The sequence below is a fragment of the Watersipora subatra genome, chromosome 1, assembly GCF_963576615.1.
Source record: "Watersipora subatra chromosome 1, tzWatSuba1.1, whole genome shotgun sequence".
In the NCBI taxonomy this organism is placed as follows: domain Eukaryota; kingdom Metazoa; phylum Bryozoa; class Gymnolaemata; order Cheilostomatida; family Watersiporidae; genus Watersipora; species Watersipora subatra.
Window position 1 is genome coordinate 37,306,426 of NC_088708.1, and position 22,334 is coordinate 37,328,759.

A 22,334-nucleotide genomic window follows, 5' to 3' on the forward strand; every position below is an offset into this window, starting at 1 on the left:
GCTTAGACAAGAAGTAATGCGAGGTTAGTAAATGCTTAGACAGGAAGCAATGCGAGGTTAGTAAATGCTTAGACAGGAAGCAATGCGAGGTTAGTAAATGCTTAGACAGGAAACAATGCAAAGTTAGTAAATGCTAGCAGTAGCCACTACAAGCCTAAGCAGACGCATAGCAAAAGCAAATGAACAAACCTTCGCCTCCTCTTCCATCTGCATGATATTGTTTTGGCACTCAGACACGTTACTCTGAATGTATGTCATATTGGTGCTCATCGTCTCCAGCTGATCTTCTAGGTTCATGGCGAAAGTCGTCTGCAAATGAATAGGAGTTACACAACGACTACCTTAAGCGTGGTTCTCATATATGCCGCAAAGCACCGGCAACAGCACCGCAGGCTATGGCGGTGAAATGTGAGCCTACACGCCGGGTACCGCCGAGTACCACCGGTAGTTGCCGGCAGTTAACACAAGAGTTTAGCGCTGTTCAAATTTCGCAAATAGCCGCAAGCAAAACCTTCCTGAAATGCACTGTACAGGTAAAGATCACCATTATCAAAATGGCGTGGCGAGCGAACATTTTATGTGAAGCTGTGATTATGTTTAGCAATGCAGCTTTAGATGTGAACAGAAGCTGCCGATCCTAACATCGCAAGCGTTTTGCTGCGCAAGTTACCGCCAGAGTCTCGCAATCGATATGGAAACCAGACTTTAGCAGCTATGAAGATGAGTTGAACATATCATCAACAAAATTTCAGCGCAATATAGTGTAACCGTGACATTACTGATTACTCTATGCTATGTAATGATTATGCCAGCAATTATCAAATAAGAGTCTGTAGAGAGTTTTCTGTTCAACAGAACAGAAAACATTAGAGAAACACAAGGAATAAGGCATTGGCTATTTACGCTGGCAAAATTATTATTTGCAAAGACACCACACACCCCTGATGGCTGTGTAGTAATAGAAGAAACTGATGTATTTGTGATTGGTTAAAAGTGTTGATCCCTGATTAACATAATCATGACACCAATTTGTTCATTTTCACAGTAAACCGATTTTTTTTGAAAGTTGCTTTGAACTAGTGACAACGATGACCAACAAGTATTTATATATGAAAAAGGCTGTTACTTGCTGTAAAAGATATGTGATGAACACTGGTGTAAATTGGAACTGCTTGCATAAAATTTCAGGATATGTTAGATTAAATATTTTAGAGACCTAAGTTTTACTTGGAGTTTGATACAATTCATCGGCCTGAGTTCAAGTTGTAGTTGGACGATTTTAGATTATAAGTTGATGGATCTTTTTTTTAAGAAAACACAAGTGTAAATAGCTGTACAAACATTAGTACAATGATAAACTATGGTTTACCCATACCTACTATGTATATATATATATATATATATATATATATATATATATCATATATATATATATATCATATATATATATATATATATATATATATATATATATATATATATATATATATATATATATAGTGTTAATACAATCATGTTCCAATAAGGGTAATGACAACATCCAATAGATGTTTTGATCTTTACTTGACCTAGGTTGATACTTGTAAAACATAACTAGTTATTCAGTAGTCTCGATCTGTGTAGTCGCAGCAGATGTTTATGCCATATGTCAGCTAAGAAATTTGCCCATTTTAAGAGCCTAAGAGTAATGACTATACATGTGTCCGACCTCATTTCTCCTAATGGCAGTGTCCAGCCTTTTACTGTACGCATCTACCTTCTTGCTGAGCTGTTCTCGCTTGTTAATGTGAAGATCCATCTCAGCTTCCATGTTGGCAATTGTCTGTTTCCGCACAACAACGGATGTAATGTACCGCTCAAGCTTGTCCCACTTGCTTTTCGCCACCTGAGTTAGAGTAATCGAGTAAAACGTAGTGTCCATTAGCACAGAGGACAAGACAACATAATATGTGTATATATAAGAAACATGCCATACACAAAAAAAATACTCTTCCAATTTAAGTGGCAGATTATTTTATATTACTTTAGGTTTAGCTGTAATCAGTAGAAAAAGTCACTAGTAAGTTGAGATTATAACAACAGGCTGTGAGAAACTTTGATATAAGAGGTGACATGAGATAACATGAGGTGCCATGAGATGCCATGAGATAACATGAGATAACATGAGGTGACATGAGATAACATGAGGTGCCGTGAGATAACATGAGGTGACATGAGATAACATGAGATAACATGTGCTAGACGTATCAACAAAAGGCAAATAGTAAATCGCCGTCTGAGCAACAAGCAGTTATCTACTCTGCAATTGCTCATTTAACATTGTCTAGTTTTATCTCAGCTATAAGTTACGACCCAGTTAGTGCTATGGCCCAGCTATAAGTTGTTCTTCAGTAACTAACATTCGCTACCAGAATACTGTCCAGAAATGAAAATCATTCTGAAGCAAATTTGGCAGATTGATTGGGACAAAGAGGTTAAAAAAGACGATGCAAACAGTTACCTTGGGAGAGAAGAGAAGAGCTGCTGACTTGTGCCTAGAAGCAGAAGATGATGAAGTCTTGCCAGATGAATTTTCATGGGAGAGGTTTGCCCTATTTTTGGCCATCACCCTGGAAGAGGCGGACGAGTCTCTTTGTCTTTTCCTCAACTGACTGACCTCTTCGTGCTTGCGCTGGCAACGCAATACGCTGACTTATGCAAAGGCTAGGATAAAATAAAAATGATTTATATGTCAAGGATACATGAAATGTCGATGGCTATCCCAAGCCACCTACTTTTTACAACAGAATTAATTAAAACATCAGTAGACTGTTATATTCGTCCTGTAATTAATGAAGGCACTCTTTGAAAACTTAGAGACCAACATTTGAGTGTTGTTAAAGACCAACCTTGAGTATGGCATCTTTCTGTCTGTTTTGCAACTCCAACATGCGCACCTGATTGTCTCGTTGCCGCTTCTCTTTTTTCAGCTGTAGCAGCTCCTTATTCTTTCGTTGGTCACTAATCTTATTCTTCTCTGATTCCGTCTTCATTTGTGCCATCAGTCGCACCTGCAATAGCATCACCATAGTTGTCGAGATCTCCAAAACCAAGATCATGTGGTGGTGCAATAGTCAACACAACATATTACGAAGATCCCAAAAAACTCATACGCCAAACAATTATTTCCCATTCAAACTTTTCCCTGACTAACACAGATATAAATATAGTAGTGATGTCTCTCTGTGTAGGATTAACTAACACATATAAATATAGTGGTGATATCTCTGTGAATGATTAACTAGCACATATAAATATAGTGGTGATATCTCTGTGTAGGATTAACTAGCACATATAAATATAGTGGTGATATCTCTCTGTGTAGGATTAACTAACACATATAAATATAGTGGTGATATCTCTGTGTAGGATTAACTAGCACATATAAATATAGTGGTGATGTCTCTCTGTGTAGGATTAACTAGCACATATAAATATAGTGGTGATATCTCTCTGTGTAGGATTAACTAACACATATAAATATAATGGTGATATCTCTGTGTAGGATTAACTAACACAGGTATAAATATAGCGGTGATTTCTCTCTTTGTAGGATTAACTAACAAATATAAATATAGTGGTGATATCTCTGTGTAGGATTAACTAGCACATATAAATATAGTGGTGATATCTCTGTGTGTAGGATTAACTAGCACATATAAATATAGTGGTGATATCTCTGTGTAGGATTAACTAGCACATAAAAATATAGTGGTGATATCTCTGTGTGTAGGATTAACTAACACATATAAATATAGTGGTGATATCTCTGTGTAGGATTAACTAGCACATATAAATATAGTGGTGATATCTCTCTGTGTAGGATTAACTAACACATATAAATATAGTGGTGATATCTCTGTGTAGGATTAACTAACACATATAAATATAGTGGTGATATCTCTGTGTAGGATTAACTAGCACATATAAATATAGTGGTGATATCTCTCTGTGTAGGATTAACTAACACATATAAATATAGTGGTGATATCTGTGTGTAGGATTAACTAACACAGATATAAATATAGTGGTGATATCTCTGTGTGTAGGATTAACTAACACATATAAATATAGTGGTGATATCTCTCTGTGTAGGATTAACTAACACAGGTATAAATATAGCGGTGATTTCTCTCTTTGTACGATTAACTAACACAGCTTTTGTATCGGTCAGCAAGCCTACCTTTATCTTCTTCATCTCATTCAGTTCAGTACTAAGGTCCCTGATGCGCCGGTCGTAGACAACTTGGTTCTTCATCATTTTGGCGTGCTCCTTTTTGGCAGTATTTACCTTATTGAGCTCCTGTTGCATGGTATCCAGCCGTTTCTCAAACTCCATTTTAACTTTGCGCACCTGCTCCTCCGACTGCTGCTTCTTGCTGCCTAAAAACAGAACTCACATAACAGTTTATTTCATTTGTATTTGCTATCCTGGTAACTGCTGTCCGGTTACGAATTAGCTGGTTGCAAAGCTAGCTACACGTTAAGATTATCAAACTCATACCAATTACTATCTAAATGACAGATTATTACACCGAAGCCATAGCACTGTATGGACTGAACTTTATAACTTGTTAAGAGCTAGCTGATTAACTGTTAACAGCTGATCTAACATATACTAGCTATAACAGCTGATCTAACATATACTAGCTATAACAGGAGGTTACCTAAGCTGCTTAGGACCTGGTTTCGTTCTCGTTCAACAGCCATTATTTGGTCCTGCAAGTTGCGCATTTTATCCTCGTAATGCTGACGAATTGTTTGCAGTTGTCGCTGGCTCCTTTCGAGTTCTTCAATCATTCTTTGTTTAAGTGAAATCTCTCCTGACAGCTCTGCCAGGTCTTCTTGAAGATGGTCAGACTCTACAAGAATTAGAAATGATAAAAACCAGCTGATTATATCAAGTCCTGATGAGCATATGAAGGTTTTAGCAATGCTTTCGACCAGTATTCATATGGGTAGAATAGCACCAGTGTATATACGTATATGGGTAGAATAGTTACCAGTGTATATACGTATATGGGTAGAATAGTTACCAGGGTATATACGTATATGGGTAGAATAGTACCGGTATCTATACGTATATGGGTAGAATTGTACCGGTATCTATATGGGTGCTATTCTACCTAGTATAGATACTGGGTAGAATAGTATCTATATGGGTAATCTTGGCCTTGACCTTTAAACGGTTGCATCAACCAAGGGTGATCAACTGATCAAGGCGGCAAAAGAAATTAACTGAAAGCAGCTGTCATATATGTTATAGCAGTTGTTATATATGTTATAGCAGTTGTTATATATGTTATAGCAGTTGTTATATATGTTATAGCAGCTGTTATATATGTTATAGTAGCTGTTATATATGATATAGCAGCTGTTATATATGTCAAAATATGATGCTAGTAAGCGATCAATGAAAGTAATCTAGACTTGCACACTACGCTTACTGCTTCTAGCGAGCTGCTCTTCCTTGTGTTAGTCTAGCAAAACATTATCGAATTAATTGTTACATGATATACCTTACCCGCCTTAGCTTATTATGGCATAGACTTATTATGGCAATAACTCACTTAACAAGTTGTATACCATTACTGTTAAAAAACTGTAGATTTCACCTTAGTTGGTGGTCTTTAATACTTCTTAAAAACTCAGATTTTGCCCCCAAGTGAACAATAGTCTAGAGACACCTCATTTAATACTCTAACATAGAGTTCAATTCTTTTTTAAAAATTACAGATAAATAATTTATAGATAGGCTAACTTTCAATATTATTTGCGTTCAACAAAGTTTACATAAGTTGGTAAAGCACAATGTTCAAATACTATTTGACGAAGAAAAATGTAACTAGCAGTTGTGACAGAGCTAAAACATAAGTTAATCACGTAAAATGTATCAAATAGTTTGTAGCTCTGAAAGTTTCAAGTTAATTACAAAAGATACATGAACGCTACGTTTTTTGCGGCGTTAAGAAGAAAAGCAACAAATGACAGCCACTGACTTACATTTAAAAAATGTGTCAAAATGTGTAAGAGTTGAGGCTGTTGTGGCTAGACACACAAAATAACACGTCACATTGACAAATAAATGGACGAGTGCGAATTAGCCTTTACCAGGCGAAGGCCATGACATTCTTGTTAGATTTTTTATTATCATTAGTTGTTATTATTAGCGTTTTTAAGGAAATTTTGTTGTGTAAATTTTACTGTTGGTTTTGAGAGAGAATAAATTGATTGGTTAAAAAAGGTTAGACTTTACAGAATCCAGCTAGTTTTTTTCTGCCTTAAAGAATAGAGAAAGCATAATATTATTATGCTTTATTAGTTATCTTGAGGTGTTGACTGATGTTCTAAAAAAAGAATCAAGGAGATTGACCCCCTTGAAGCTGAGATATAGACAGCCAAACACAGGTCTACCTAATAAAGAATCAGAGGAAAACCCTTCGAAAATCCAAAAAACTGTGACGTTTAAAATCGACTTAATGGTCATGTGCCGGAGTTGCGCACCCTTACCGTCGTTACTTATAATGAGTGTTTTGGCTACGAGATGTGAAACGCTTCTCGCGATAGTAAATAATTTACATACTAGCTCTGGTTTCTCAGGAAAATCATCCAAACATTGTATGGTAAAGGCATTTGCCCACAACCCCTCGCCATGATTTTTTAAAGCAGAAGAGCAGATTTTGACTATTGTGCTTCAAATTTTAACTCGATCTCCACGGATATGCTCCGAAGATCATCTGTTCAACGAACGGCGCGTGTATAGTCTATATGCGATATCCGCGATTGCAGTTTGTTTAGAATAAGAAATAGGAATGGGACTTTTTGTTCCCTTCATCATTTTTCTACTGTGTATCTACTGCAGCATTCAGTTTATTTTCATGATTATCGTCACTATTAACAGACTGGAAGTTCACTACAGCCATAATCTTAAAGGTTGACTTGCAACAAAATTCACATTACAGTTATTTGGTATCAAAAGATTCGCCATGTTTTACTCTGTTGTGTGGTAGGTGCCAAATATGTGGAAATGTGATTAAAAGCTCTTAAAAGCTCAAAAACAAAAAGCCGCCGTAGATTGGAATCTCTTGATTTCGATGACGTATCCGCGCTGTATGGTTATTGTCTTGTCACGTGATGTTCTCGCGTGAATTGAAAGGCCAATAAAAAGCTCAATATCAAACTTATCGTAGCAATAGTTTATGATAATCACTTCGGGTTTTACCTAAGACCCCGTATCAAATATAGATGCTCGCTACTTTACAGTTTCGGCTTGGCCATTCCGTTCGACTATTCATGTCTGAGTTGCGATCATAAAAAATGTCAAATTCTGAAGAGTTAAGACCCTGGCGTTTCGAGCCTGACGCTCTATCTGAAGAAGATCCTCAACAGAATCAAACCTCCCAGCAAGTAAGCACCGCTACTAGCCAGCTCTTATGTGCCAAGCTAGCTAGTAGTAATAGTTTTAGCTTGAGAGTGATAGAACGAATATTATTATATATGATTTTAATGATGATAATTATCGCTTCAATATTGCGAAAAAATAATTACAGATTTTTCTCGAATGACAACATTAACAATTTTAATATTTAAATCTAGTGCTGCACTGATATACTGTTGGATAACATCGACCTGATGTATTAGCTATGGTTCCATAGACATATCTGTTCATTTCTTTAGGAGCTAATACCACCGGCTACAGAGTGGTGTGCCTGCGAGCGTTGTCAAGACATGCCATCTCTTCCTGAATGTTTGTGCTGCCATTATGCTGAGTTTTCGCATTGTCTCCTTGACCGAGGGGAGCATGAATGCCTGCGTATGCATCCTGGTGTAAACGAATTTGTGGCGTCTGCACCCCTTGAGTTGAGGTGGAATAATTACCTGCGATATCATAGTGAGTTGGATATTCATTTAATGCCAACAACACCAAGGCTATGCTAATGTGTCAAGCATTATCTACAATTCTTGTGTTACACATTTAATGCATCACTTGAACACACATATTCTGAACTCGTGGAACACAAGGAGAACTGGTATATTTGGCTTGTACACTTACTACAGTAGAGAGTGTATTAGTTTTATCATTTTATTATATAAAGATCGAGATTATTTTGATGATCAGCAATTATTGTTTTTCAATAGTTGTTTTGGTAGATAATCTATTCCCATTTGGAGAGCCATCGCCAAATGCTCGGAAAAGGTTGTGTGCATACCGCAATCTTGTGTTTTGGTTTATGCCGCAAATCTTGTTTGCAAGTCTGCAAACTCTTCTTCATCATCCGTTGGTGGGAAAAGAGCCCGAATCTTAGACACCAAGCATGCAGGTAGAGGCCGTCGCTCACGGCGACAAATTTGCGGCATAAGCCAAAACACAAGCTTGCAGTATGCACACAAGCTTTGTAACAACATCCGTTGTAATGGACCTCACTCTCAGGCCGTGGGAAATTAGATCGGACTGGCATCGCTTGAAGCCTTTCAGCTCCATGGTGTTAGAGCTGGTGGTCTCCGTTGACTGCAAAGTAAAGAAAGTTACGACCAACAATTACTTTCACATTATTTGAATGAACTATTTAGCTAGATGAGCAACTTCATGTTTATGTATTGATAACTATTAAAAAATTTGGGTTTTTGTCAGGCTGTGAAGTAAAAACTGTCAAAGTTTTACCTTGACAAGATGGCTGCTGACTATTAAACCGCAGCTCTGATCCATCATAGTGTAGGCTCTGTATAGTGCGCAATGCCCCGGACTATCGCATCTACCGTCACCTGCCAAATCAAGCTCCCAATCGATTGCTGCCATCAATCCCTCGTTATGCAGGGTGTACTGCTCAGCAATACACTGTAATATATTGTAAAACTTCATTATACAAGATTAATTTGTATCATTATCATTAGTCTAAGAATGTAGAATCCTCTTCTCCCTTTTTGTGCTATATTATGATGAAGAATCAGAATTTTGAATTATATATTTTGCTTGAAGGATGACATATTTTCATTTCAAAAAAAAAATTGTTTCTAAATGTTGTTATTCAATTAGTGTGCCAAGCTTTTACTCACATTTTCCAAGTTTATGAGTAAATATTAACACTCACACCATGTAAGTTTTCTCTTTGTTGGTAGAGGCAAACGCTGTGGCTTGGTATTGCGATGTTCAGGAGCGACAGAAAACGGAGGTTCTGCGTAAGGCATCCGCCAGAAAAGAGTGATGCAGCTGCCAGCAGGGGGTTGATGACATGAGCTCTGTTCACCCTGGCAGTTGTTTCCCAAATGTACGATCGGTGACAGGAGGCACATGTAACCTTGAACTCTACCCATCCGCCTTCTCGCACCATCGTGAATGAGCAGGGGAGGGCGCAGGTGTGACAGTGAAATAGTCGCTGGAGTGCTGTCACACTTACTATTATTTTCTCCTCTTTGAAGGAGGATTCGGTTCTGAAATCACAACACAATAGTTGACTTGCAATAAGATTTGTACAATATCATTTCATGTTATTATATCATATTTGCTTGATCAGAAAAAGAATAAATATATAGCCATGCAATCATGACACAGATTTTACAAAACCCTATCAGAATCCATGATATTGTAAACATAAAATGTGAGTAATAACTCTATGGATATTTTTTATATTTTGTCAAGTTTGGTTTAGTTCAGCTCTATCTTACATGTAATTGGAGAGCGTTTGATGCTGGCCAACATAGCGCTCAAACTTTTCCCAGTCTTCAGTGGTTGGCACAAACTCTTCATCTAATACTAATAATAATCAACTAATAATATTAATATGCTATTAACGATGATACCAGAAAATGACAATAACTATTTTATATAACATATCTATAAGTGAGTGGGGTTAAGAAATTTGGCGAAATTAATCGTGAAACAACATTATTTTATCAATTATATATTAATATATTACGTTTTACAGATAGATATGCAGTATGAATTAGTTTTGTTATTATAATAAGAATAATACACGTAATTAAAAAGATAAAATACTTATAATATAATATTACAATTAAATGACATTAATATTGTTATATTAAATATAGATTAATACAGTACAATTAGGAGAATACTAGATAATAACCCGAGTTACAACTACTAATACAAGTAGTTCATAAAATAAATTACTCACGTGCTTTGGTGATATGTGGAGTATGCAAACAGGTTAGAAAACATGTCGTCTTTGAACTGGCGAAAACAAAGGTAAGAGTAAGCAGGCGAATAAATAAAGTTTGTCACATCCAGCTTCACCCAGTTGCTCCACGCCCGGTGAAGGTCTGGTCTTTTCTCAGCTCTTGGCCAAAAAAAGGTGCTTCTCAGCTTGGCAGCTGCACAAACACTATGCGGCGCGTTAGACATTATGACGAATTGAAATAAACAAGTTTAATATGAGATAGCGTGTTTGCTATTTGCGATAGATCAAACTTGAACTGAAACTAACATTATCTGATCATGTGACTTACAATTCCCGCTATATGGCGCGAAAAATTTCTACAGCATTTTTCAACCATCATAGCGGACCAAAAAGCTCATCATTTTTATCAGAGAATGATATGCAATCGTTCAAGCTAAGTTTAAAAAATTAAATATATTTTTATGCTATGTTTTGAGATATCAGTGCTCAAAGTTGCAGCATTACGATGCCGATAAAACAGACGCGTAAGAACAATAGACATGGTTTTTATCGCAAGCGTGAAGTATGTTTGTGAAAATAGTTCGACGAATAAGGATGCATGAAAGTGTAAACATAAACTATCTCGCACACATTTTAGCCGTTTTAGCACACATACGTCACATTTTAGCCGTTTTGGAAAACGAATCCAAACTAGGGCGGTCTCGGGTGGCTGCGATTTTCTGTTCGTTTTTAAGCTTTTACGAGCTTGTAATCACATTTCCACATATTTGGCACTTACAACACAACAGAGTAAGACATGGTGAATCTTTTGATACCAAATGACTGTAATGTGAATTTTGTTGCAAGTCAACCTTTAAAAAGACTGACTTGACCGTGCTGCTCTTGCTATAAGAAAAGAAAACGATAACTTTTGCTTTGATTTTTCTATTGATCTATTATCTTATCTATGATTATTTTTTATGATTTATATAATATTCATAATGCATATTATACAAAATAATAATATAACTGCGTATAGAATAAATGATGTAACTAATATATTTTGTAGAAAATTCCAAATGATAACCGAGATTGATGATTGATTTAATTGATTCTATTTATTAGCTATAGTTAAAAAATCTGAACAACGCTAAAGATGAGTCTGAATAGGGAAGCTAAGTAGGAGAACAACAAAACTGAGCTGAACTAGCAAGATAGCGAAATGTTGCGAAATAATAGATGCGTGTAGTTATTTTATGCTAAAACTAATCTACACGTCAGAGGGACTGGTTCGGAATTCTAGGAGCGATGATTGTTAGGCCCAATTTGATTGTTCTATACTTCCAGGGATTAAACCAATTAAAACGCCGTGATTGTTATAGGAGAGCGCATTAGTTGGCTTAATTGACCAATGGCACACAAGTCGATTTCATACGTCATATATTGATGATTACCAAAACACTTTTGTTTTTTTGGTAGACCTGTGTTTGGCTGGCTATATCTCAGCTTCTGGTTGGTCAATCTTCTTGATTCTTTTTTTAGAACATCAGTCAACACCTCAAGATGAATAATAAAGCATAATAATATTATGCTTTCTCTATTCTTTAACAAAACAACAACTTAAAAGCATTCTATATAAAACATGTAATATAATTATTAGGTTAACAAAACTGTGTTTTGCCAAATAAACAACGACATTGATTCAAATTGTCTTTGTAATTTATTCAAATATCCATTTGCATCTTACTGACACTTAACAATGATTGAACAATGCGTGCAGAGTTATTGAAATTAATAATAAATGCCTGTTCAATAAATCAATAAAGGTCAGTATTACCTGAGGTATTGAAGAAACGGATTTGTTATCCATTTCAGTAGGAAATGTTTGCACAGAACTATCACCACTAGTGCCACAGCTATACCGTTCTAGATCTCTGCAGGCAGAAAAAGTAGGTCAAGGCCGGTCATACGGAGCAAGTTAAGGCCTGTCATACAGAGTAAGTTAAGGCCTGTCATACAGGGTAAGTTAAGGCCTGTCATACAGAGTAAGTTAAGGGCTGTCATACAGAGTAAGTTAAAGCCTGTCATACAGAGTAAGTTAAGGCCGGTCATACAGGGTAAGTTAAGGGCTGTCATACAGAGTAAGTTAAAGCCTGTCATACGGAGTGAGTTAAGGCCTGTCATACAGAGTGAGTTAAGGCCTGTCATAGAGAGAGCTAAAAGCTACTAAAACTGATAGTAGCTATTTACTATAAATACTATTTACTGTGTATGTGAACTTGTAGCTGTCATAGATAGATTTGCTGGAGCTCACCCTATAAAATTTTACTTGCATTCACAAACATGAATTAATGCAATGTCCGTAGTCATGTATTTTAATAATCATTTTATTGCACTAGTGCTTTAAAAAAATTTCGAAAAAGATTAAATGTCCAGTAAACTGATGCAAATAGAAACAATCACATTAACCTTAACACAAGAGAAGATCTTAACACAAGAGAAGGTACCACAGCTTATAACTACAGGTAGATCTTAACACAAGAGAAGGTGAACCACAGCTTATAACTACAGGTAGATTTTAACACAAGAGAAGGTAACACAGCTTATAACTACAGGTAGATCTTAACACAAGAGAAGGTACCACAGCTTATAACTACAGGTAGACCTTAACACAAGAGAAGGTAACACAGCTTATAACTACAACCATCTGCAAGACATTTCACATTCTCTTTGATAATCCTTAACACTATGGTAGTAAACGTAGAGTGTTTAGAATATTTGGCCGGCTTACATTCTTGTTGCGACTGTATAGTTATCCCGGAATCCTGCAAAACCTGGTCTAAAAGCTGATCCCGTAACCTGGAATCCATCTGCATTTTATCGTAGCGAGCAGTCAACTCCTTGAATTGAGATTCTTTCTGAGTACAAGCAAAGCCCTGAGTGAGAGCGAGTGAGAGAAGGTGCTCCAACAGATACTTGCTTTCATCAACAGAGGAGACATCCAAAGCTTTTGTCAAACTAGTCTCATCCTAACAAGTAAGGTAGTATGTGTAATGAGCACATTTTGTAATATGGTTCAGAGACATCATTACAAGCAATATAACAACCAGTTCTTCGAGTTGCGTTGTGATTGCAAAAGCAATGACCAAATTTGATGCTCAAACCAAAGAGCTATCGCAATATGTAAATGTAACTTGTTTTGTCGTAATATAAACTGATAAAAACTAATGAAAAAGGACTCAAGAAAAAAACAGCAGGGGTTCATTCTATAAGAATATATAACATGTTAACTGTTTCTTGAATCTATGAGAAGAATTTGAGCCGTAATAAAATTATTGATATAGGAATAAAAGTGTCATTTCTTCTAGTGAATAACGACAGGTTAAAAGATTATCTTGGCTTATAATAATATTTTATATGAGAGACAAGATAGATATGAAAGGGCATGCAAGTCGTACGATGAGGTTTAGAGGTTGTTAGAGGGGTAGCGTTTTAAACATAACATGAACTGCTTCTAGTGAATTATTGAGAAAATGTTTCCAGTCGATAGGAGATGAGCTCATTGTGGATGTCAAATAAAGGTGAAAGATTATAGATTCTGAATTGACAAAATCAAATGTTGCTGCATGACTGTAGAAGATAACTTTACTGATTTACATGCGCTTACGTAAATTCGAGTATAGCCATCTATGGGAACGGGCCGATAAATGGGAATTGTTAGCTAAGCCCGCTGTAACATTAAAAAGGATAAATAAAGCAATGAATAATTACTAAACATACAACACACTGATGAAATATATTAGGTAAATGCTTAGACAGGAAGCAATGCGAGATTACTAAATGCTTAGACAGGAAGCAATGTGAGATTAGTAAATGCTTAGACAGGAAGCAATGCGAGGTTAGTAAATGCTTAGACAGAAAGCAATGCGAGATTAGTAAATGCTTAGACAGGAAGCAATGCAAGGTTAGTAAATGCTTAGACAGGAAGCAATGCGAGGTTAGTAAATGCTTAGACAGGAAGCAATGCGAGGTTAGTAAATGCTTAGACAGGAAGCAATGCGAGGTTAGTAAATGCTTAGACAAGAAGTAATGCGAGGTTAGTAAATGCTTAGACAGGAAGCAATGCGAGGTTAGTAAATGCTTAGACAGGAAGCAATGCGAGGTTAGTAAATGCTTAGACAGGAAACAATGCAAAGTTAGTAAATGCTAGCAGTAGCCACTACAAGCCTAAGCAGACGCATAGCAAAAGCAAATGAACAAACCTTCGCCTCCTCTTCCATCTGCATGATATTGTTTTGGCACTCAGACATGTTACTCTGAATGTATGTCATATTGGTGCTCATCGTCTCCAGCTGATCTTCTAGGTCCATGGCGACAGTCGTCTGTAAATGAATAGGAGTTACACAACAACTACCTTAAGCGTGGTTCTCATATATGCCGCAAAGCACCGGCAACAGCACCGCAGGCTATGGCGGTGAAATGTGAGCCTACACGCCGGGTACCGCCGAGTACCACCGGTAGTTGCCGGCAGTTAACACAAGAGTTTAGCGTTGTTCAAATTTCGCAAATAGCCGCAAGCAAAACCTTCCTGAAATGCACTGTACAGGTAAAGGTCACCATTATCAAAATGGCGTGGCGAGCGAACATTTTATGTGAAGCTGCGATTATGTTTAGCAATGCAGCTTTAGATGTGAACAGAAGCTGCCGATCCTAACGTCGCAAGCGTTTTGCTGCGCAAGTTACCGCCGGAGTCTCGCAATCGATATGGAAACCAGACTTTAGCAGCTATGAAGATGAGTTGAACATATCATCAACAAAATTTCAGCGCAATATAGTGTAACCGTGACATAACTGATTACTCTATGCAATGTAATGATTATGCCAGCAATTATCAAATAAGAGTCTGTAGAGAGTTTTCTGTTCAACAGAACAGAAAACATTAGAGAAACACAAGGAATAAGGCATTGGCTATTTACGCTGGCAAAATTATTATTTGCAAAGACACCACACACCCCTGATGGCTGTGTAGTAATAGAAGAAACTGATGTATTTGTGATTGGTTAAAAGTGTTGATCCCTGATTAACATAATCATGACACCAATTTGTTCATTTTCACAGTAAACCGATTTTTTTTGAAAGTTGCTTTGAACTAGTGACAACGATGACCAACAAGTATTTATATATGAAAAAGGCTGTTACTTGCTGTAAAAGATATGTGATGAACACTGGTGTAAATTGGAACTGCTTGCATAAAATTTCAGGATATGTTAGATTAAATATTTTAAAGACCTAAGTTTTACTTGCAGTTTGATACAATTCATCAGCCTGAGTTCAAGTTGTAGTTGGACGATTTTAGATTATAAGTTGATGGATCTTTTTTTTAAGAAAACACAAGTGTAAATAGCTGTACAAACATTAGTGCAATGATAAACTATGGTTTACCCATATCTACTATATATATATATATATATATAATTAATACAATCATGTTCCAATAAGGGTAATGACAACATCCAATAGATGTTTTGATCTTTACTTGACCTAGGTTGATACTTGTAAAACATAACTAGTTATTCAGTAGTCTCGATCTGTGTAGTCGCAGCAGATGTTTATGCCATATGTCAGCTAAGAAATTTGCCCATTTTAAGAGCCTAAGAGTAATGACTATACATGTGTCCGACCTCATTTCTCCTAATGGCAGTGTCCAGCCTTTTACTGTACGCATCTATCTTCTTGCTGAGCTGTTCTCGCTTGTTAATGTGAAGATCCATCTCAGCTTCCATGTTGGCAATTGTCTGTTTCCGCACAACAACGGATGTAATGTACCGCTCAAGCTTGTCCCACTTGCTTTTCGCCACCTGAGTTAGAGTAATCGAGTAAAACGTAGTGTCCATTAGCACAGAGGACAAGACAACATAATATGTGTATATATAAGAAACATGCCATACACAAAAAAATACTCTTCCAATTTAAGTGGCAGATTATTTTATATTACTTTAGGTTTAGCTGTAATCAGTAGGAAAAGTCACTAGTAAGTTGAGATTATAACAACAGGCTGTGAGAAACTTTGATATAAGAGGTGACATGAGATAACATGAGGTGCCATGAGATAACATGAGGTGACATGAGATAACATGAGGTGCCGTGAGATAACATGAGGTGACATGAGATAACATGAGATAACATGTGCTAGACGTATCAACAAAAGGCAAATAGTAAATCGCCGTCTGAGCAACAAGCAGTTATCTACTCTGCACTTGCTCATTTAACATTGTCTAGTTTTATCTCAGCTATAAGTTACGACCCAGTTAGTGCTATGGCCCAGCTATAAGTTGTTCTTCAGTAACTAACATTCGCTACCAGAATACTGTCCAGAAATGAAAATCATTCTGAAGCAAATTTGGCAGATTGATTGGGACAAAGAGGTTAAAAAAGACGATGCAAACAGTTACCTTGGGAGAGAAGAGCTGCTGATTTGTGCCTAGAAGCAGAAGATGATGAAGTCTTGCCAGATGAATTTTCATGGGAGAGGTTTGCCCTATTTTTTGCCATCACCCTGGAAGAGGCGGACGAGTCTCTTTGTCTTTTCCTCAACTGACTGACCTCTTCGTGCTTGCGCTGGCAACGCAATACGCTGACTTATGCAAAGGCTAGGATAAAATAAAAATGATTTATATGTCAAGGATACATGAAATGTCGATGGCTATCCCAAGCCACCTACTTTTTACAACAGAATTAATTAAAACATCAGTAGACTGTTATATTCGTCCTGCAATTAATGAAGGCACTCTTTGAAAACTTAGAGACCAACATTTGAGTGTTGTTAAAGACCAACCTTGAGTATGGCATTTTTCTGTCTGTTTTGCAACTCCAACATGCGCACCTGATTGTCTCATTGCCGCTTCTCTTTTTTCAGCTGTAGCAGCTCCTTATTCTTTCGTTGGTCACTAATCTTATTCTTCTCTGATTCCGTCTTCATTTGTGCCATCAGTCGCACCTGCAATAGCATCACCATAGTTGTCGAGATCTCCGAAACCAAGATCATGTGGTGGTGCAATAGTCAACACAACACATTACGAAGATCCCAAAAAACTCATATGCCAAACAATTATTTCCCATTCAAACTTTTCCCTGACTAACACAGATATAAATATAGTAGTGATGTCTCTCTGTGTAGGATTAAGTAAGACATAAATAAATATAGTGGTGATATCTCTTTGTGTAGGATTAACTAGCACATATAAATATAGTGGTGATATCTCTGTGTAGGATTAACTAGCACATATAAATATAGTGGTGATATCTCTGTGTAGGATTGACTAACACATATAAATATAGTGGTGATATCTCTCTGTGTAGGATTAACTAACACATATAAATATAGTGGTGATATCTCTGTGTAGGATTAACTAACACATATAAATATAGTAGTGATATCTGTGTGTAGGATTAACTAACACAGATATAAATATAGTGGTGATATCTCTGTGTGTAGGATTTACTAGCACATATATAAATATAGTGGTGATGTCTCTCTGTGTAGGATTAACTAACACATATAAATATAGTGGTGATATCTCTGTGTAGGATTAACTAGCACATAAAAATATAGTGGTGATATCTCTCTGTGTAGGATTAACTAACACATATAAATATAGTGGTGATATCTCTGTGTAGGATTAACTAGCACATATAAATATAGTGGTGATATCTCTGTGTGTAGGATTAACTAACACATATAAATATAGTGGTGATATCTCTGTGTAGGATTAACTAACACATATAAATATAGTGGTGATATCTCTGTGTAGGATTAACTAGCACATATAAATATAGTGGTGATATCTCTCTGTGTAGGATTAACTAACACATATAAATATAGTGGTGATATCTGTGTGTAGGATTAACTAACACAGATATAAATATAGTGGTGATATCTCTGTGTGTAGGATTAACTAACACATATAAATATAGTGGTGATATCTCTCTGTGTAGGATTAACTAACACAGGTATAAATATAGCGGTGATTTCTCTCTTTGTACGATTAACTAACACAGCTTTTGTATCGGTCAGCAAGCCTACCTTTATCTTCTTCATCTCATTCAGTTCAGTACTAAGGTCCCTGATGCGCCGGTCGTAGACAACTTGGTTCTTCATCATTTTGGCGTGCTCCTTTTTGGCAGTATTTACCTTATTGAGCTCCTGTTGCATGGTATCCAGCCGTTTCTCAAACTCCATTTTAACTTTGCGCACCTGCTCCTCCGACTGCTGCTTCTTGCTGCCTGAAAACAGAACTCACATAACAGTTTATTTCATTTGTATTTGCTATCCTGGTAACTGCTGTCCGGTTACGAATTAGCTGGTTGCAAAGCTAGCTACACGTTAAGATTATCAAACTCATACCAATTACTATCTAAATGACAGATTATTACACCGAAGCCATAGCACTGTATAGACTGAACTTTATAACTTGTTAAGAGCTAGCTGATTAACTGTTAACAGCTGATCTAACATATACTAGCTATAACAGCTGATCTAACATATACTAGCTATAACAGGAGGTTACCTAAGCTGCTTAGGACCTGGTTTCGTTCTCGTTCAACAGCCATTATTTGGTCCTGCAAGTTGCGCATTTTATCCTCGTAATGCTGACGAATTGTTTGCAGTTGTCGCTGGCTCCTTTCGAGTTCTTCAATCATTCTTTGTTTAAGTGAAATCTCTCCTGACAGCTCTGCCAGGTCTTCTTGAAGATGGTCAGACTCTACAAGAATTAGAAATGATAAAAACCAGCTGATTATATCAAGTCCTGATGAGCATATGAAGGTTTTAGCAATGCTTTCGACCAGTATTCATATGGGTAGAATAGCACCAGTGTATATACGTATATGGGTAGAATAGTTACCAGTGTATATACGTATATGGGTAGAATAGTACCGGTATCTATACGTATATGGGTAGAATTGTACCGGTATCTATATGGGTGCTATTCTACCTAGTATAGATACTGGGTAGAATAGTATCTATATGGGTAATCTTGGCCTTGACCTTTAAACGGTTGCATCAACCAAGGGTGATCAACTGATCAAGGCGGCAAAAGAAATTAACTGAAAGCAGCTGTCATATATGTTATAGCAGTTGTTATATATGTTATAGCAGTTGTTATATATGTTATAGCAGTTGTTATATATGTTATAGCAGCTGTTATATATGTTATAGTAGCTGTTATATATGATATAGCAGCTGTTATATATGTCAAAATATGATGCTAGTAAGCGATCAATGAAAGTAATCTAGACTTGCACACTACGCTTACTGCTTCTAGCGAGCTGCTCTTCCTTGTGTTAGTCTAGCAAAACATTATCGAATTAATTGTTACATGATATACCTTACCCGCCTTAGCTTATTATGGCATAGACTTATTATGGCAATAACTCACTTAACAAGTTGTATACCATTACTGTTAACAAACTGTAGATTTCACCTTAGTTGGTGGTCTTTAATACTTCTGAAAAACTCAGATTTTGCCCCCAAGTGAACAATAGTCTAGAGACACCTCATTTAATACTCTAACATAGAATTCAATTCTTTTTTAAAAATTACAGATAAATAATTTATAGATAGGCTAACTTTCAATATTATTTGCGTTCAACAAAGTTTACATAAGTTGGTAAAGCACAATGTTCAAATACTATTTGACGAAGAAAAATGTAACTAGCAGTTGTGACAGAGCTAAAACATAAGTTAATCATGTAAAATGTATCAAATAGTTTGTAGCTCTGAAAGTTTCAAGTTAATTACAAAAGATACATGAACGCTACGTTTTTTGCCGCGTTAAGAAGAAAAGCAACAAATGACAGCCACTGACTTACATTTAAAAAATGTGTCAAAATGTGTAAGAGTTGAGGCTGTTGTGGCTAGACACACAAAATAACACGTCACATTGACAAATAAATGGACGAGTGCGAATTAGCCTTTACCAAGCGAAGGCCATGACATTCCTGTTAGATTTTTTATTATCATTAGTTGTTATTATTAGCGTTTTTAAGGAAATTTTGTTGTGTAAATTTTACTGTTGGTATTGAGAGAGAATAAATTGATTGGTTAAAAAAGGTCAGACTTTACAGAATCCAGCTAGTTTTTTTTCTGCCTTAACAAAACAACAACTTAAAAGCATTCTATATAAAACATGTAATATAATTATTAGGTTAACAAAACTGTGTTTTGCCAAATAAACAACGACATTGATTCAAATTGTCTTTGTAATTTATTCAAATATCCATTCGCATCTTACTGACACTTAACAATGATTGAACAATGCGTGCAGAGTTATTGAAATTAATAATAAATGCCTGTTCAATAAATCAATAGAGGTCAGTATTACCTGAGGTATTGAAGAAACGGAATTGTTATCCATTTCAGTAGGAAGTGTTTGCACAGAACTATCACCACTAGTGCCACAGCTATACCGTTCTAGATCTCTGCAGGCAGAAAAAGTAGGTCAAGGCCGGTCATACGGAGCAAGTTAAGGCCTGTCATACAGAGTAAGTTAAGGCCTGTCATACAGGGTAAGTTAAGGGCTGTCATACAGAGTAAGTTAAAGCCTGTCATACAGAGCAAGTTAAGGGCTGTCATACAGAGTGAGTTAAGGCCTGTCATACAGAGTAAGTTAAGGCCTGTCATACAGAGTAAGTTAAGGGCTGTCATACAGAGTAAGTTAAAGCTTGTCATACGGAGCAAGTTAAGGCCTTTCATACAGAGTAAGTTAAGGCCTGTCATACAGAGTTAGTTAAAGCCTGTCATACGGAGTAAGTTAAGGCCTGCCATACGGAGCAAGTTAAGGGCTGTCATACAGAGTAAGTTAAAGCCTGTCATACAGAGTAAGTTAAAGCCTGTCATACAGAGTAAGTTAAGGCCGGTCATACAGAGTGAGTTAAGGCCTGTCATACAGAGTGAGTTAAGGCCTGTCATACAGAGTGAGTTAAGGCCTGTCATACAGAGAGCTAAAAGCTACTAAAACTGATAGTAGCTATTTACTATAAATACTATTTACTGTGTATGTGAACTTGTAGCTGTTATAGATAGATTTGCTGGAGCTCACCCTATAAAATTTTACTTGCATTCACAAACATGAATTAATGCAATGTCCGTAGTCATGTATTTTAATAATCATTTTATTGCAATAGTGCTTTAAAAAAATTTCGAAAAAGATTAAATGTCCAGTAAACTGATGCAAATAGAAACAATCACATTAACCTTAACACAAGAGAAGATCTTAACACAAGAGAAGGTACCACAGCTTATAACTACAGGTAGATCTTAACACAAGAGAAGGTGAACCACAGCTTATAACTACAGGTAGATTTTAACACAAGAGAAGGTAACACAGCTTATAACTACAGGTAGATTTTAACACAAGAGAAGGTACCACAGCTTATAACTACAGGTAGACCTTAACACAAGAGAAGGTAACACAGCTTATAACTACAACCATCTGCAAGACATTTCACATTCTCTTTGATAATCCTTAACACTATGGTAGTAAACGTAGAGTGTTTAGAATATTTGGCCGGCTTACATTCTTGTTGCGACTGTATAGTTATCCCGGAATCCTGCAAAACCTGGTCTAAAAGCTGATCCCGTAACCTGGAATCCATCTGCATTTTATCGTAGCGAGCAGTCAACTCCTTGAATTGAGATTCTTTCTGAGTACAAGCAAAGCCCTGAGTGAGAGCGAGTGAGAGAAGGTGCTCCAACAGATACTTGCTTTCATCAACAGAGGAGACATCCAAAGCTTTTGTCAAACTAGTCTCATCCTAACAAGTAAGGTAGTATGTGTAATGAGCACATTTTGTAATATGGTTCAGAGACATCATTACAAGCAATATAACAACCAGTTCTTCGAGTTGCGTTGTGATTGCAAAAGCAATGACCAAATTTGATGCTCAAACCAAAGAGCTATCGCAATATGTAAATGTAACTTGTTTTGTCGTAATATAAACTGATAAAAACTAATGAAAAAGGACTCAAGAAAAAAACAGCAGGGGTTCATTCTATAAGAATATATAACATGTTAACTGTTTCTTGAATCTATGAGAAGAATTTGAGCCGTAATAAAATTATTGATATAGGAATAAAAGTGTCATTTCTTCTAGTGAATAACGACAGGTTAAAAGATTATC

At 36.5% G+C, this 22,334-nt stretch overlaps 1 protein-coding gene across 1 annotated transcript; it reads right to left on the reverse strand.

Moving 5' to 3' along the window:
- Window positions 1-916: 916 nt before the first annotated feature.
- Window positions 917-21,827, reverse strand: LOC137387264 (kinesin-like protein KIF21A). Its single transcript, XM_068073612.1, has 5 exons — window positions 21,731-21,827; window positions 18,722-18,916; window positions 18,238-18,437; window positions 17,081-17,151; window positions 917-968 (listed from the first exon to the last, which is right to left on the reverse strand). The coding sequence occupies exons 2-5, from the start codon at window positions 18,852-18,854 to the stop codon at window positions 917-919; spliced, it is 456 nt and encodes a 151-aa protein (XP_067929713.1). The 5' UTR covers window positions 18,855-18,916; window positions 21,731-21,827.
- Window positions 21,828-22,334: the final 507 nt, after the last annotated feature.

Coding starts and splice junctions, on each gene's coding strand:
- LOC137387264 (XM_068073612.1), bottom strand. CDS start 18,854: ATGATTGAAGAACTCGAAAGGAGCCAGCGACAACTGCAAACAATTCGT. Junction 18,438..18,721: donor CCAGGTCCTAAGCAGCTTAG/GTAACCTCCTGT, acceptor TTCTGTTTTCAG/GCAGCAAGAAGCAGCAGTCG. Junction 17,152..18,237: donor ATGAGATGAAGAAGATAAAG/GTAGGCTTGCTG, acceptor ATGCTATTGCAG/GTGCGACTGATGGCACAAAT.